Source organism: Geotrypetes seraphini, chromosome 5 (assembly GCF_902459505.1).
Source record: "Geotrypetes seraphini chromosome 5, aGeoSer1.1, whole genome shotgun sequence".
In the NCBI taxonomy this organism is placed as follows: Eukaryota; Metazoa; Chordata; class Amphibia; order Gymnophiona; family Dermophiidae; genus Geotrypetes; species Geotrypetes seraphini.
The window spans coordinates 232,119,664-232,138,567 of record NC_047088.1 but is presented as its reverse complement, the minus strand read 5'-3'; the positions used below and the strand labels follow the sequence as shown (position 1 = coordinate 232,138,567).

General features: G+C 43.4%; 1 protein-coding gene across 1 annotated transcript in view; it reads right to left on the bottom strand.

The window, feature by feature from the left end:
- Window positions 1-18,904, bottom strand: part of LRP1B (LDL receptor related protein 1B) — a 1,445,547-nt gene that overhangs the window by 292,031 nt on the left and 1,134,612 nt on the right. The window contains exon 64 of the mRNA XM_033944130.1: window positions 14,274-14,393. Coding sequence (XP_033800021.1) covers window positions 14,274-14,393 — 120 coding nt within the window. The remainder of the gene's footprint in view (window positions 1-14,273; window positions 14,394-18,904) is intronic.

Sequence of the window (18,904 nt, the reverse complement as noted above, 5' to 3'; positions counted from 1 at the left end):
ATAGTGTTTGGTTTTTGCTGATAATTGTGTACATGTGTGAACCATTATGCATGTGCAAACTATTGTCTGACGTGTGTTCGTATGTGTGCATTATCAGGAAAGTGTGCATTATTTGCAAACACATCCCATTTTTATCAGTGAATGACTTGTGTTTTAAATTGACAACCTGTCCTTAATATAAACATCCCTATTTTCAGACTCACAGCTGATGACTATGATTGACATTTACACATTTTCTTCTTTCACTGGAAAAGCAGCTGGTAACTGTGTCCTCTTAGAAGTTGTTCTATATCATGTCTGCCTTGAAGAATTGCTACAATATTGCTTTCTTCACTGGTCAATGAGGTAGCTGTTTACATTGGTGCTACTTAACCTTTCTTTATTCATCAAACAACTCTGACATTAAAATAAAGTTCCTCATGCTACATTCAGATGTTTCTTTATAAAGGTCAGCGTATACTGTACTTAGCACTACATAAACACAGCCAGTACCTTTTGTGACAGGAAACTAGGATAGTTGTCATGGAGAATGTGGTTCAAATAATGAGGTAACTTTTTTTTCTTCTCTTCCCTATTCTCTCGTGGCTATAGAAATAGGCAATGAGGCCCTGTCTCAATAAACAGTAATTAAGAACCTAAAAGGGAGAGAAGAATTTTTCTCCAGCGTGAAAAGCTTGCAAAAGACAGTAGGATATTTCCAAGCAGCAAGAAGCCAATAGATGGGGGTTCCCCAGGGCAAGAGGCCAGGAGAAATAGGAAGAACAGGGATATAGGGTCTTTGGATCATTTGCTGTATTATTGTCCCCTGATACTCAAATTCTGGAAATCCATTTGGGGTCAAATTATCACGATATTGGAAGATCCACTATCATTATCATATAATATTGTTTGGAACAATTTTATTATCCAAGAATCCAATTAATGCAAACCAGAATAAATTGCTCCTCATCATGACAGGAGTAACCATGCAGCTGATAATGAAAATTTGGAAAAGTTGGGATAATTTGAATTATAATTTCTGGTGGGAATCATTATGCCAGATTTATAAGTTTGAAAACATTAATTCTTTGCAGGGGGACACCATAGTAAATTCAAGGAAATTTGGGACCCGTTAACAAAATATTGTAAGTTATGAAAAGTAAATTATTAACATTATTATTATTTCCCTTTGATTCATGAAAGATTATTATACACATCCAGGAGGGGTGGGGGTGGGGATTAAACAGCTTTATATTATTTGTTGGAATAGATTGCAGTAGGATATATTACTTGATTGTTCATGTGTTGGCACTTTGTATTTGATGTCAAAAACGAATAAAGAATTAAAAAAAAAAAAAAAAAGAAGGAAGGAAGGAAGGAAGAACAGGGCAGTCCTGAGGGCAGGGCGGGCTGCATCTTAAATGAAAAAGGGAAAAATGAGCGAGTAATATTAAAGCACAACAATCAAAACTTAACTCTCCCAAAACAGTAGAAAAAAAATCTCACTCTACACTCGTTTAACAGTCACCATAGAAGTCGAAACACAGAGGATGAGAAAAGCCTCAGAACAATATAAGGGATTCACAGAGGTACCTTGATTCTCCAAAGCTCCCATCTTTCAGTCATTGGCATAAAAATCCATCCTCTAGTTTATTTAGCAATTACTTTTTTATATAATGTTTTTATCATTTATGCCAAAAAAATCTCAAACATTTATGTTTAAATGGCAATGCAGAAATATCTTTTAGAACAAAAAAACCAATATACTTATCTTGATAGAGTTCAGATACACAATAATCTAATTATTGAAGATCTTTCTAAAGTGCAAAACCCTGAAAAATGAGAGCTTTTGAGAGTCAAGTACCTCTGTGACTCCCGTATATTGTTCTGAGGCTTTTCCCATCTTCCTTTGATTGGTATAGTCTGACGAGAACAAAAACACTGTGGAGAAGGTGATGTTCAGGATACAGACTTTATTGAAAGTACAGTCCAATAATCCACATGAAGGGATACCTAGGACCCAAGTTATTGGGGACTATGGACTCAACACGGTCCATGTTTCAACAAAACTGTCTTCCTCAGGGGTCCCTGAAAGTCCTAATGCAAAAACTCAAGGATCAAAGACTAAAAACAATCCTGGGCAAAAAATCTGCGTAGTTGAGAGATCTTCAAAGGCAGGATTGGTATAGTGACTTTTTAACTAGTATAGAGTGAGATATTTCTCTCCTATTTTTGGAGGGTTAAGTTTTGAATGTTGTGCATCTTAAAAGAGCCAGCGACCTGTCAAATTCATAGTGGCCAAAACATCCCACCCACAAGGCCAAACTCCCTTTTGCAGCCCCCAAATTAAGACCCTCCCCCAGTACCCCTCTTAACCAGAAAGGCTCTCCATTGTAGAACCCCTTCTCCACTAGTTCTCCCATCCACAATAGAAGACCACACAACTCCCCTCCCCCCATAAAAGCCACTCTGTACCTATCTTTATAAAGTCCCTGGTCCCTAGTGGTTCAGGAAGAAGCAATCCCCAATTGCTGGCATCATGATCCAAAAAGAGGCTGGCAAACCTCAGAGATAGTCTCACAGTATTATTGCTAGGGGTCATGTTTCTGTAGAAGGGCATTGAAATGTATGAATGTATGTGAAAAATGTAAAAAAATTACCCCACAATCTGAACCTGTATTCCTTGTGGTGAGAATGGAAGATAGCATGGAGACATATGATATTGATATATAAATACCTCCAAAGGAAGAATGGACAAGAAACAAATGCTTTCTTTGGAAAGCAAATTATAGAACAGAGGGTCATGGCATGAGACATAAAGGAGGCATAAATAGTTGGTAATAAAAAGAGTGAATAGTGCATGATGAAATACATCTCTCAGTGGAGAAGGTAGAGCAAAACAGTAATAGACTTCAAGAAAGCGTTGTATAAATAAAGAATTCATTTGAAAATGATTTAAAGCTAGAGGTTAAGAGGGGGAGGACAGTAACTGAGCGAATGTGGTAGCTAGAGAGTTTTATGTAGATTCACTTAGGGATTGTTAGAAATAGAAGAGATTCCTGAGATGTATAAATAAGTTAACCAAAATCCCTATAGAACAGTCTTTGTGTCAATCCCTTTGGCTGAACTCCAAGATACAAATAGGCGGTTCTAAAATTGCCTGGAAAGATTGGATGCAAGCAGACATAAGAACATTAGAGGATGTTGTTTTAAATGGGAGATTGCTTGAATTTTCACGGCTGCAACAATCTTTTGGTATTTCTAAATTTCAATTTTATAAATGGTTGCAACTGAAGCAGGCTATTCAGAAGGGGTTCCCTGAGTGGCGTAATTTGAAAAATTATTACAGCTTCCTCTGTTTTCAGACGGACATCCTAGGACATCAAGCCGCTAAGTGGTATAAATTAATATCTGAACTTATGAATAAGAAACCCCAAAATGCTCTTAGAAACATTTGGAGCATTGAGATTAAGCAGTATATTTCTGCATCTCGATGGCCACGTATTTGGTCTTGGAGGATGAGGTGTACAGCGTCAGCATCTATGAAACAAACTTGTTTTTTTCTGTTGCATCATTCTTTTTGGACCCTGGTTAGATTGAATAAGTTGGATAATTCAAAGTCTAATAGATTCTGGCACTGTCATCTTGACATAGGAACATTGGATCATTTACTGTTTTATTGCCCTAAGATATTGTTTTTTTGGAAATCGATTTGGGGACATATTACTAATATTTTAGAATTTGAGATTCTTTTAACTTATGAAGTAGTAATCTGTGGTACCATTTTGTATATCAAAGATCCACTAGATAAATATAAAAGAAGTCTCTTATTAATTATGACAAGTACAGCTATACAATTGATTACACGTAACTGGAAAAACTGGGATCGTCTCAATTTTGCATTCTGGTGGGCAAGTTTATGTCAAATCTATAAATAAGAAAAAATGAGGGCTGAACAGTTAGGGAATTTTAAAAACTCTAATATGGGGTCCATTGACATCTTTTGTAGATTTAATATAATTTTACTTTTGTTGTTAGAAGAATTGCACATCCAGGGAGGGAGGGGGGAGGGGGAGAGGAATATAAAGGTTATAATCAAATAATATTATGGATGGGGACAGGGTGGTTTATAAGTTTAAATATGTCTAAGTGGATAAATGTGTAATTTTATGTTTAAAATATGTAGTGAATTACGGAATTATGATAGATCTATAGATTCTTGAATGATAAAGAATAATTTGGGTGGGAGGGTTATTGGTCTGTAAGAATCTTGTAATAGTTTAAGTGATGTCTATAGTGTAAATGTTTTATTTATTATTCTTCACTTATTGAAATTATTTTAAAATGAATAAAGATTATTAAAAAAAAAAAAAAAAAGAAAGAAAGAAATAGAAGAGATTAGGGAACAATGAATAGATTGCAGAAAGTGCAAGCTGTGAGTGAGATGTCCAGAGGCTTCAGGGGGATCAGCATCAAGGAAATTTGGTAAAAGTGGATCTTACCCCCCTTCCTCTCCTGTTACCGGATCTCCATTTTTCCATTTAATGATACTCTCTGTATTCTCCTTCCCTTTCCTCTCTTCATGTTCTATTCTCCCTCTGATCTCTGATTCCTTTTCTCTTCCTCTCCCTCTAGGTCTCAATTTCCTATCCTCATCTTCATCTGTGACATCATAAGAATAAGTACACTGGGCCAGAGTCGGTGCAGCACTCATTTGAAGTGCGCCTGAGCCTGAGGAAGCCCCCCAAGGCATAGGTGCCCCTTATAAGAGGCTTGGGGAGGCTAATTGTCCCCAGCCTGAAGTCCAAATTCAAGCCTGTTCTTTCCATTGCTCCAGCCCCAGTGTCCAAGTGCCAGCATGCCTCCCTCTTCCTTCAACACTCAAAAGAGGCAGCTTCTTTTGGGCCTTCCCTTTGGTGTGCCCTGCCTATGTGGAAATAGAAAGTGGCTTCAGATGAGGAAGGGTACATCACAGGGAAGGACCTGAAGCCTCATAGAAACCACCTATTTTGATCGCTGTGATATAGCTATTGACAGATTGATGAGTGTTGAGAGATCAGACTTTGCAGAGGAAGGGGACTGGATCTGGGGAGGATTTGAGATATGCCGCTTGACCCAAGGGGTGGGAGAAGGAATAGGCAAGAAGAGGTGCCACTGAATCTGGGGAGGAGCAGGAGGTGGAAGGGTGGACAGGGATAGATACTGTTGGACCCGAGGAAGGAGGTGGAAGGGATAGAAAAGAAGAAGTGCTGCTGGACCCAGAGAGGAGTATGGAAGGGATGGATAGAGAGAAGTTCTGCTGGACCCAAGGTAAGTAGGGAGAAACAAACAAGGAGAGGTACTGTTGTACCTAGGAAGGGGGAGGAAGAAGGTATAGACATGAAGAAGTACTGATAAATGGAGGAGGGGTAGAGGAGAAACAGGAAGATGTGCTTCTGGTCCTGGGGGAGGGAGGAGGAAGGGATGAACAGGAAGAGGTATTGCTGAACCCAAGGAGGGTAAATGTGGAGGAAGGGATAGATAAGGAGAGGTGTTGGACCCATGGAGATGGAGAGATGTTGGACCAGCGGGGGAGAGGAGTGGAAGAAGGAAAGAGAATGGAGACAGGATTGGGAGGGCAAAAGAGGAAGAGATATGCTAAATGGGAGGGGGAAAGAGAGAGACTAGATTGCAGGGGAAGAGAGGGTGCTGCAAGGAAGACATACAAGCCCTGTTGGTTTTTTTTTGGGGGGGGGAGGGAAGAGAGCAGTAGGATAAGGGAGACAGAGAAAAAGATGTTTGGCATAGAGGGAGCATAGGGACAGGGACAGAGAGTGACAGTGCTAGACAGAGAGGAAATTAAGACACAGAAACAATATTGGATATTGGAGGAAGAAGACAGGGTCACAGGGGGCAATGTTGATCTTTATAATAGTTTTTACTATCTTGCCCAGCACTGAAGTCAGGCTTATTGGTCTGTAATCGCCCAGATCACCTCTGGAACCCTTTTTATATATTGGCACTCTATTGATCAACCTCTAATCTTCAGGTATAGACATCTCTTCTCTATCTCTTCACCACCCTCATTCTCTATTCCTTTTCTCTCTTTCCATAAGTAATTATTAAGATCTCTTTTCTTTCCCACTCCTCCGCCCCCCCCCCCCCAAAAAAAAATCATATACAGCAGAAATGTCAGGAAAATAGCTTTATTGTTTATAAATGCACAATGTGAAAAATGTACTAGAATGTGAACCCTTTTCCAGGTACTGTTTGTGTTCATATAACATTTATTCAATTTAATAACCTGTACAATACATGTTGCACCTTTATTTTGAATTACATGGTATAAAAATAAATTACACATTTGTCCTTCTTGAGTTCTGTCATTTGCCACAGGTTCAATAATTCTCATTTTTATTAGGATCTCTCCTACACTGTCCTTCACAACTCAGTCTCATTTCAGATGCTTCCCCACATCATTTATTTTCAATTGTATCACCCAGAATCTTACCAGAATTATTCTGCTATACATGTAAAATTTTATCTTTCTGACTGAGAGACCATAAAACCAACTTTAGTAGGAAATGAATATGCTGCAAAGCCTTTTAATAAAGTATAGCTACCTGCAACTAGATTTTATATTTGGAAGAATGTATATGAGGCGGGAAGGGCAAAGTTCTTTTCTTTGGGTGCACAGGGAGAAGAATAGTCAGCAGGAAGTTACAACGTCTCTGTATAAGTCTTTGGTAAGACCACATTTGGAATTCTGGGAGCAATTCAGTAAAAGGCAGCCAATAGGGTACCACATAATTAGTACCAAAACATGGCACTAAGTGGTACTCTATAATTATGCAGGTAAGTGTCATTATAAAATAAGTGAATAGGGCATTACTTACATGTGAAAAACAACAAAGGTGTTCAGTCTCTTTTTATTGTGATTGACTCAACGTGATTGTGTTTCGGCACACAAGAAGCCTGCCTCAGGAGTCTTGTAGTTGTCATGATAAACAAAATCACAATGCTCTTTTACTCATCATGGAAAGTATTACTCCGTATAAATCCTGCATCCTCCTGCTGGCGATCATGGGGGGTGGAGGGGTCTTCTTCCGGGGTGGTTGGGGGGTCTTCTTTTGGCAGGAGGGGTTAAACACCCTCCTGCCAGCGATCAAGGGGGAGGGTGGGAGATCTTCTTCCAACAGGAGGGGTTGGGCACCCTCCTGCCGGCGATCGTGTGTGTGGGGGTCTTCTTCCGGCAGGAGGGGTTGGGCACCCTCCTGCTGGCAATTGTAGGGGGTGGTGGGTGGGTCTTCTGGGCAGGAGGGATTGGGCATCCCTCCTGCCTCATTCGTTCAGGGAGGGGGGGGGGAGATAGGCGGCCATGGTCACTATACCTATCGCAACAGGGAGATCCCTTGCTGCGATAAGTATAGCGGCTGCGTCTACACTAACCTGATTCTGTAACTGGCGTCTGTAACATGGATGCCGGTTACAGAATCTGGTTTATTTTAGGTGGGTGTAGGCCCAATTCTGTATAGGATGCCCCTCCCGGGCATCTTATACAGGATCCGGGCCTTTGTGGTCATAATTGAACATCCAAGAATATGTCCAGGGATCGCTGGGACTTGACCTGTTATAATAATGAAAGCGTGCCAAAAGATGTCCAAACTGACCAGATGATCACTGGGGGAAGGAAAAAAGGGGCATTGTTGGGGGGATGGACTCTTTATTTAGAAAAATGTTATGCAGGCCTCAGCCCAATATTCAGCCAAGGTCTGCATAAGCTCCAGCACTCAGCCTGCCTGAAATTAACCCTCAGTATTCAGGATTAGGGTTATTTTACTGTTTATTCAGGTTATTAGTAACCCTCCTAATGGTAACCTACAGTATCATTGATTGTGAGCCCACCAGGACAGACAGGGAAAAATGCCTGAATGTAAACCACTTAGACTATAAGTGGTATATAAATGCTTAAATAAATAAATAAATAACTTCCCTTCTTAATGATTTACCTTCCTGCAGGCTTTCACTTACCTGGGGAGTTTTGTTTACCTATATGAAGTGATTCTAATTGCAATTGTTCCTTAGTAGGTTAATCAGTCTGTCATAGAAGATACTTTGTCCCTTCATTGATAGGTAGACACCATCCCCCTGAAATTCAGCTGGTGATGGTCAGTGTTTTTTTAACATTGACTGTCACCAGCTAAATTAGCCCCCAGTATTCATTGTTAAACTATGTCTAGGCACCAGCCCTGAATACTGAGGATTAATTTCAGGCAGGCTGAGTGCTGGAGCTTATGCAGCCCTTGGCTGAATATTGGGCTAGGGCCTGCAAAACATTTTTCTAAATAAAGAGCCCACTCCCACCCCCCAACAATGCCCTTTTTTCCTTCCCCCCTCTCCTCAGCCCAGGCAAAAATTATCTCCATAGAAGACCTCCCCTGCTTTCCCAGCCATCCAGGTAAGCCTTCCCTGGCCTACCTGAATCTTTCATTATCCAGTGGGATTGTTGGGGGCAGGAGCACAGGCTCCTCATTCCTGTCCTTTATGAGTGCCTATCTAAAATGGCTGATGCAACTTCTCACAGCAGCTTGTGGTAATTCCTGTAGCACTGCAAGCTGCCATGAAAAATCATGACAACCATTTAAGACAGTCGCCCTCAAGGGGCAGGAGTGAGGGGGCTGTGCTCCTGCCCCCAGTGAACTCGCTGGACTACCAGCACAACATCTGCACCCATTAGAAAATAAATATTAGGCTAGGACCCTGTGCCAGGACCCCCCTCCCCCATACTTTTTTTTTTTTTAAACCAGTAGGAGGAATGCCCACTCCCTCCTGCCACAAGTTCAGGTCCCCCCAACAATCCCCCACCCCCTACCTTATTCTGATGATCGGCAGGAGGAATACCCACTGTCTCCCGCCAGCAGACCATTTTGAAGAGGTGGGCCTGCTGGCAGCAGGGAGTGGGCATCCCTCCTGCCAAAATTAATTTTAAAAAATGGTATGGGGGTGGGAGTATCAGGGGATGGGGCATCTCAGCCCTGTAGAAGGAGGGAGTGGGCATCTCTCCTGCTAACTTCAAAAAAATAGGTATGGGGTCCCGGCCCACGTCCAGGGTTTCTTAGAGGGGGCTCGGCATTGGGGGGTAGGTCGCAGGAGGGGGGACAGGTGGGTTATGGATGTCTTGAGGAAATTGGAGGCACAGAGGTAGGGGAGAAGGTAACGGGAGTCTTTTTTATTTAATTTGTGGTAGGGGGTTCTGAACTGTCAAGCCTTACTTTCCTTTCGGGGCCTGAGCCAATCAGTGCTCAGGCACTGACAGGAAAATAAGGCTATAACAGCCCAGGCCTTGCCATTAAAGTTTGCACGGGAAACAACACGTTTCTCTGCTGTGCATTACACGGAGTGCTCATTGGAATACTAATGAGCTCCTTGTAATGAATTAACATAAAATTCTCGGTGGCTGCTATGATGATAGGTAGCAGCCTCATATATTCATTTTGTGCATTGGGAGGAGGATTTTCCTGCCAGTAAGACTGCTTTAAGGAGTCTTACTGGCACTGAAAACCTTTTGTGCATTGGGGCCCAAGAGACAGGCTTAACAGCATGCTCTCCTTCCACATTTTCATTTTTAATGTGCACATTCTGTGCATAAGGTAGAATTTTTTATACATGTATAAATTGATTGTATGCATGTTAATTTGTAGTCATAAGCAAGTATAATCAATTTAATGTGCATTAAAAAAATTTTTTAAGTGCCCCAAAGAACCATAAATGAGCAAAGTAATATATATCCCTATCTTATACATTAAAATCCCTGAAGGTTAGTTCTCCTACCTGGTTGATCTTCAGTTTTCACTTTGCTTTATTGCAAATAGACATGTTTTGCCATTTTCTTGTGAACAAAGTTTCTAGCTTTGCCTATGAATATTCTTCTCCAACAGTTCACACTTTGACCTCTTGTTCTAGGACTTCCTCTTCAAAGAAATTTGCTTTTTGTGCATTATTTATACTTAAGACCTTGGTTACTAAGCTGAGCCAAGGTTTTTCACTATATTAATATTAACTACTAAAGCTAGGATACATTATGTGCAAAATTCCATGTTTATTGTAGAGAGCCTTCTGGCATGTTAATAGCTCCATTTAGAATACATTCTTAATTTCTTAATAGTGACACTAATAACATCCTCATCCTTCAGTCCAAAATTTAGGGCATAACAATTTGGGAAGGATATGGGAAGACTAGATTCATGCTCATCATTGTCCTGGTCTTTCAAGACAGAAACAGTGGACTAATGTCAGGTTAACTTTGTTACGAGTATCATTTTAGACTGTTCCACATTACCTAAATCCAAGAAATTAAAAGTTCAACCAGCAGTAAACTGCTTTTAAAGTTACTGAAACTATGGTGTGAGGCAAAGGGTTGTATTTACATTGTTGTGCTTTTTAAGATCAATGAGGACCTTATGATGTTTTAATGTTGAATTTAAAAGCTATTTTACTTTAATTGTTTTAAAATATGATTTAAGGCATTAAGACATTTTCAAAGGCTATTTTTATTAAAAAAATCATTGTTCCTGCTCCTTGCGACAAGGCTCCCTCCATCTTTGGGAGCAGGAGGGCGCCCGGACCCTCCTGCTCCTATACCAATCTTCGGGAGCAAGAGGAAAGTCCTCCCACTCCTGCTCTTCCATCTGGTCACCGTCCAATAGCAGCCTTAGGCCCCGCATCTTCTGATGCATGGGGAGAGGCCTAAGGCATTGATTAGCTGAGGCACCTCAGGCTCCTCCCAGGTGCCTCAGCCAGTCAGTGCCTTAGGCCGCTTCCCGTGCATCAGATGATGCGCCGCGGCGGGGCCTAAGGCCACTATTGGGTGGCGGCCGGATGGAGGAGCAGGAGCGGGAGGACTTTCCTCCTGCTCCTGAAGATTGGCGTAGGAGCAGGAGGGTCCGGGCACCCCTCCTGCTCGCGAAGATGGAGGGAGCCTTGTCGCAAGGAGCAGGAGGGACCGGGCACCCCTTCTGCTCCCAACTATTTTAAAGGTACTGGAGTGGGTGGCCAAGGCCTGACCGCCTGGGCCGACCAGGGGTCGGCTGGGGGGTGGGAGGCCTAGGAGCAGGAGGGACTGAGCACCCCTCCTGCTCCCAATTTTTTGGTGCCAGGGGTGGGTGAGCCGTGCCAGGAGGGTGGCGAGGGCCATGCCGGGAGGGCCGTGCCGGGAGGGGAGAGATCGGGGCAGAGAAGGGCAGGCAGGAGAGATCGGGACATAGGGGGGTGTTGGGCAGGACCGGTGTGTCAGGCCGGTGGGTGGGGCTAGAATAGGCTCTCCTGCCTGCCCTACTCTGTCCCGATCTCTCTTGCCTGCTCGCCAGACTCTCCTGTTCTCTGCCACCATTCTCCGCAGTGCAGGCCCGCTTTAAAACCACGGGCTTGCACTGCAGGGAATGGTGGCAGAGAGCAGGAGAGTCCGGCGAGCAGGCACGAGAGATCAGGGCAGAGCAGGGCAGGCAGGAGAGATCGGGGCTGAGCCCTGACAGCAGTGACAGGAGGCTGCTTTTCCTATCTCTACTGTCAGGGTGTGCGCATGAGTGGAGATCGCTCTCTAGTGATCCTGGCCATGGGTAGGGGGCGTGTTAATGATTATCCCCATTTGCATGCAGGCCTTTAGTGAATTTGTCGGCCTGCATGCAAACAGAAATGGATCGCACACAGTTCGGAGGGTTAGTAAATCTAGGTCTAATAATAATAATAATAACAATTTATATACCGCAATACCGTTAAGTTCTATGCGGTTTACAATAGATTAAGCGAGGTACAAATTGATTGAATTTAAGAGGGGGGAAGAGGAGAGTTAATAGGACCGGAAATGCGTTGTTGAGGAGAAAGAGATTTATGGAATGGAATACCCCTTACTTTAAGGGTCTCTGTCTCTTTACAATCTTTTCATAAATCTCTACAAACAATTATGTTTGCAAATCATTTTTGAAATCACTCTCAGTCTTTTACTCTTTGACTTATTGGCTCTTTTTTCTTTCACAATATTGTTAACCGAGTTGAGCTCCTTGTTTGGTGATTGCTCAGTATACAAAGTTAAGTTTTAATTTAGTTAGGTCTGCACTCCATCTGTTCTCGTCTCTGCAAAGGGGGAAGGCTGATGCTCCAAGGATGGGTGTATGTGTTCTTTGTGAGGGTTAGCATTACTATAGTCATAACAATGGCCATTATTGGTGGCAGGAATGGTTTTGTTTTTAACTTTGCCCGGATTGGACATATTTTTGCATGTTTTTTTCAACACACTTTAAGAAGCAGAACTCTATTATAGATTGTCTGCCAGGCCATTTGCTTTAGGTAACATTTTTGCCCACAGATACTTCCTTGATGTGTTTTCTTATTTTTACAAAATTTTGTGGCAGTTTGCCTTTCCTTTACCAATATTGTAGCATACAACCCCAGTTAACATGCCAGTTGTTTGTTCCAAAAATGTAAATATGCATACATGGTTTAACAATCTAAAGTAAATCATGTGTTTGTGCACAGTTTTGACCATATAGAAAGAACGTGATTTAGAGACAATGCTTCATATGATATCCCGTCTAGCTGTGAGACTAGTTCAGTGTAAGTTTAAGTCAGACCCATTCAGAGGTGGCATTTTCAGGTTCAGTAATATAAGATCTAAACGGTCTATCCAGTCTGCCCATAAGTTATACCCAGGGCCGGATTTAGATGAAAAGAGGCCCTAGGCTATTCCACTTATGAGGCCCTTTCACCTCCCATTTTTAAGTTTGTAAATTACATGAGAGATAATAAAATACATCATTACTGTGATATATATCAATATGTTAAATGAAACATGTTGTTATTGGTACTAACCTTTATAAAAAATGTGACACGGATAATAAATAAAAAAAAGTCGAGAACAATTATTTGGACATTTATTCTCAGCACCATTTATAGTACTTGTAACAATAACTAATCAAACATAACACACAACATTGCCCCTTCCTATGTCCATAGTGCCCCCAGTGCATCCTTTCTCACCTCACCCCCCCTCTGATACCCGCCTGCCTCCCATTCCCCTTCCATTGAACACCCCCCATGCCATTCTGCCTGCCTGCCTTCCATTAAACTCCCCCACTCCCCCTCCGATGCTAGCCTGCCTGCCTCCCATCCCCCTTCCACTGAAACCCCCCCCCCCCGATGCCAGTCTGGGCCGCCCTGTCCTGACGGATCCACGTTTTGCCTCTCTCCCCGTGGGGCTGGGCTTTGCCCAGCTGTTTCCGGACTGACGTCTTTCCCTCCCCAATCCTCGTCCCAGGGCGAGAAAAAAAAAGGGAGAAGCCGAGTCGACGACCCGTTGCGGCCGGAGCCGGTTCCGATCCCGAAGCGTAGAATTTCTCCTTATTTTCGGTTCAGTGTTTTAGTGTTCACTGTTTTTGGAATAGTGTAATTTTAATTTTGCTAACAATTTGAATGTAGGCATCTCTTGATCTTGAGGCCCTAGGCTGAAGCCTAGTTAGCCTATAGGAAAATCCGGCCCTGGTTATACCCATTAAAAAAAAAAATGATTAGATTGACTTATCTCTTCTTTGATATTTCTGGACCATATACTGTAAAGTCTGGTATTCTAGGTTCCAAATGCTGAAGTTGCCGTCCAAGCTCACTCCAGCCTATCCAACCATCCCATTATTTGCAGGATATCTACCGTAAAGTCTGGCCAGTAACATCCTCATTTTACATATTAGTGGAGTTCACATTGATGCCCACCCCAGCCCATCCTACACCGAATCACCATATATGGGACACAGACCATGCAGGTCTGTCCAATACCGGCCCTAGTTCTTTAATTTACATCCTTTGTTTTCTAATTAGAGATCCTCTATTTTTATCCCCTGTTGACATTGTGGTAGAGTTCTACTTACCATAGGGTATTACAACAGGGAAGGCTAAAAGGGGAGAGTGTGGCACAGTGGTTAAAGCTACAGCCTCAGCATCCTGAGGTTATGGGTTCAAACCTACACTGTTCCTTGTGACCCTGGGCAAGTCACATAATCCCCCATTGCCCCAGGTGCATTAGATAGATTGTGAGCCCACCAGGACAGACAGGGAAAAACGTATGAGTATCTGAATAAATTCATGTATACCATTCTGAGCTCCCTTGGGAGAACAGTATAGAAAATTGAAAAAATAAATTGCTCAAATGTTTTTGTCACACTAAAGAACAGAGCAAGTAAAATGAGTTTGTAGAAACAGCCTAATCTCATCTTCATGAAATCCAACAAAAATGCAGTGGACAGTAGACAATGGTCATGTGTTTTACTCACCACAGTCTGCTTCATCTGAACCATCTGCGCAGTCTGGATCCTCATCACAGACCCACAGTTTGGAAATGCAGTGTTTTGTCGTTTTGCATTGGAAATGATCAGGAGAACAGCTATTTTCAGCTTGAAAAAGAATGAGTTAGCATTATTACTGCTAGAAGTCTTTACTTTCTGCAATTCTTCCAATCATATCAGGCTTCAGTAGGTTTTATTTCCCCCAAATGAGGTCCATTCATATTAAGGACACCAGAGATGAAATAGACATATTCTGGAAATGGCTGTGAATATTCAAGAAAATGTGGTGACCACTGGTTTAGAATTTATTTGTATTGTTTTTTTTTATAATTCCCTTTTTACATAGTGGTGAGGATCACTCTTTTTGCTCCTGCTATGGCAGGACCTACTGGGAGCCTCTGGTGGTTAGTGGGTTGGGAGAGAAGCCTACTTACTCCCACCTTCTGGCCTCTTGTGATTCAAAATGGCAAAGAAGACTTCTTGCAGTAATACCACAATATTTCTGCTAGAGGGTCAGACATTCATATAGGGAAAATGCCCATAAATGGATTTTTGACTCCTAGTGATATAATTGCTAGAGGTCTTGGCAGCCATTTTGCATAGCCGAAGACTACAAGCTAGGAGTGAGTGGGCATCATGTATGCCTCTTGACACCATGGACGCTAAATTAGTTTAGGAACTAAGATAGGAGTGGGTGGGGGTCTTGCACCTGGTAGGGCTATAGTGATGACCTTGGGTCTTGGAGAGTCTGCCACATATCAGAAGTCTTCCCCAAGGGTCCAGGATATCTCTATTAGTGTGTGAGAGTTCGGTGTGTGTGTAAGTTGGGGAGGGGGTGAGGGGCAAATAAGTAGCAAGGGGGTTGGTTTGTATGCCGGGGATTGGTCTGTGGGATGGAGGGTATGGGTGTAGCACTGAGATCAGAGGACCCCAGATCTCAGAATTTACTGCTGCCCCTAATGCAGGCACTTAGTTGTGTCTGTGAATGGTTCTAAATTCTGATGTCTACAAGCATATATTTCCCATATGAAATAAGGAATGCACATGTGGCTTGGAGTATCACCCTTTCCTTACCCTTCCCATGCCTCCTTGCCATCCGAATACACTTGCCCCCTCTTTTACTAAGGTGTGCTAACCGATTAGCGTGCACTAATCGAATTAGCACACATTAAACACTAACGTGCCCCTAGACTAACATGCACGCATTAGTGTTTAGCTTGCGCTAATCAGTTAGCGCACCTTAGTAAAAGAGGGCATAAGCTTCCCAATGTCTGAAAGATCCTCAAACTAAAAATCACTTTTAAACATCTGTACCTTTCTAGAAATTGTGGAAGAAAAAGAGGGACTAAAAGTACAAACCACAATGAAGCAAGAAAAAAAGCATAAAGGGGGAAATTCTCTACAGGATGCAGCTGAGAATCGCAGACTGGCATCCTATATAGAATTGCATCTTCCCTAATGGACTGATGCCTAACCCCGCCTAACCACCCTGACTCTAACCAGTTCTCATGTCAAAGGTACCAGTTAGAGAATTGTATCTGATCCTGACAGGGAAATCTCCCTGCTGTGATTAGCTGAGCAGCCATGGTAAGGAACCCCTTAACCCCCCCCCCCCCCATGAAGTCATCTAGCAGGAGGGACACCCACTGCCTCCCGCCACCACCCTTGAACCCCCGCACAAAGCCACATCCCACAATGTTCCAAGAACATAAGAACATAAAATTTGCCGCTGCTGGGTCAGACCAGTGGTCCATCGTGCCCAGCAGTCTGCTCATGCGGCAACCCTTAGGTCATAGACCATTGGCCTTACTTGTGTATGTTTTGTTCCAGTAGGAATTTATCTAACTTTGTCTTGAATCCCTGAAGGGTGCTTTCCTCTATAACAGCCTCCGGGAGAGTGTTCCAGACCTCCACCACTTTCTGGGTAAAGAAGAACTTCCTTACGTTTGTACGGAATCTTTTCTCTTCTAACTTTAGTGAGTGCCCTCTCGTTCTCTTCACCGTGGAGAGGGTCTCTACTAAGTCAATTCCCTTCAATATCTTAAATGTTTTGATCATATCCCCTCTCAGTCTCCTCTTTTCAAGGGAGAAGAGGCCCAGTTTCTCTAGCCTCTCGTTGTACAGCAACTCCCCTAGCCCCTTAACCATTTTTGTTGCTCTTCTCTGGACCCTTTCGAGTAGTACTATGTCCTTTTTCATGTACGGGGACCAGTGTTGGACACAGTATTCCATGTGGGGGCATACCATGGCCCGGTATAATAGCATGATAACCTTTTCAGATCTGTTCATGATCCCCTTATTAATCATTCCTAGCATTCTGTTCACCCTTTTTGCCGCCCAGTGCATTGCGCGGACGGTTTCATTTACTTGTCTACAAGTACTCCCAAGTCTCTTTCCTGGGGGCTCTCTCCAAGTATAGCACTGGACATCCTGTATTCGTGCATATGATTTTGGTTACCGACATGCATCACTTTACTCTTATCCACGTTGAACCTCATTTGCCATTTCGTGGCCCATTCCTCGAGCGTATTTATGTTTCTTTATAGGTCTTTGCGATCCTTCTGTGTCCTCACTACTCTGAATAACTTTGTATTGTCCACAAATGTAATCACCTCTCTCGTTGTGCCAATTTCTAGGTCGTTTATAAATAAGTTGAAGAGCACAGGCCTGAGCACCGAACCCTGTGGCACTTCACTCGTGACGCTTTTCCATTAAGAGTATTGTCCATTCACCCTCACTCTCTGATTCCTATCAGCCAACCAGTTTTTAATCTATGTGAGTATATCACCCTCGATTCCATGGCTCACAATTTTTCGAAGTAGACGTTCATGCGGAACATTGTCGAATGCCTTCTGAAAATCTAGATATACGATGTCGACTGGGTCACCCTTGTCTATCTGCACATTTACTCCTTCAAAGAAGTGCAGTAAGAACAGGAAGGCCTGCCATTTTGGAGTAGCGAGCCTACCAGCTGGAAGGTGTATATACCCCTCCGGTTGGACTTTCACCTGGGGGAGTGCTGGGGGCAGTCCTACTGGTTAAGGGGGGTGTCATGGGGGTCTATAGGAGTGGGGCTCTAGAGGAGGGATGTCACCAGGTTAGGGGGGGAATTCCATGGAGGGGGGTGCTATTTGAAATCTTCAAACTAGAAGTCAGCTTCCTAATGTGGGGGTGGTTGGTAGATGGGAGTGATATGGGCTGGTGAATGGCTGACTGTCTCAACTAGTTGGTACCACATCCTACCTGTCATTACTGCTGATAGCGTAGCTGAACTTGCTACCATCTCAAACATTTGTGGCAACTGTAGCTGCAATACCACTAGTACAGCATATTATCACAGGAGGTGCAGCAGAACTCCAACGATCTCCTATATACAATCAAAAACCTTCCCCAACACATAAGCCTATCCCCTCTAACATAACCCTGAATCCCCTCAACATAGACCCTGTTCCCTGAGCACTATCTTGTTTCCCTCACCAAAACACTGCACCCTTCCTCCCCCAATGACAACCCTGACACTTCTGCTCAAAATCCAGGATGCCAACCCTTTAAATCTACCCCTTTCTGACATAGAGCCCCAACCCTCCCTTGACCCAAAAATGGGGGTCTTGGCTTATATTTGGGTCAATGCCCACCGGCCTCCCTCCCGGACATTGCAGGCCTCAGTCAGGCCTGCTGTATGACCTGGCAGGGTGGGCCAAGGCAGGAGGGATCCCTCCTGTCTCCTGTCCTGGCAAACTCTTGACAATTTTTATTTACTCTCTCCCACCTCCCCCATATACCTTTTTCAATCCCTGGTGGTCCAGCGATATACCAGGCAGGAGCTTTCTGCACTCCTGTCCCACACTGAGCCCCTCCCTGAATAGCTGCCTCAGGTTCTCGTAGCACAGCAGTGTACTGGACATGAGCGAGCTTTTGCGCTCCTGCCTGGTGCTGAATCGCTCCCTGAATGGCTGCCGCAGCCCACCAGGTCATACAGCAGGCCCGGTGGAGGCATGCAGGACAGCAGGAGAGGGGGGGACAGGGTGCAGAGCCTGGCAGGGAAGGAAGAGGGGGGACAGGGTGCAAAGCCTGGCAGGGAAGGTGGGGGACAGGGTAGAGAGCAGGGCATGGAGTAAAGGGGCTGGGTGCAGAGCCTGGCAGAGGAGGGAGGGAGGGAGGGGGGCAGGGCATAGATCCTGGCAGAGCAGGGCATATGAATATTAAGCCCCCTCTCCCTGGCTTATATTCTTCCTTTTTTGGGGGAAAAGAGTACCTTGTCTTATACTCGGATCAACTTATATTCAAGTATATACGATATATGCAACAAAACCAAAGATATCACATGTGTTGCTGGTGCTGCTGTTTTTAGTACAGAAGACATTAGTGTGGGACCTCACAATTTTCTATCAAATGGTAAAACCCACATTATCTGCTTAATGCAGCTTAGTAAAGGGTCTCTTAATGGTCCTCAAAAAGTGTTTGAAACTAAATTGAAAACAGTTTCAAACTCATTATATGATGATTGAAAATTATTTATTTTCCACTTTGAAACTAGGGTTGAGCTTACTTGTGGTAGAACTTACTGGGCATGATTACAACTTAAGTAGAAATCATTTTGGCATGCTGAACTCCCTCAC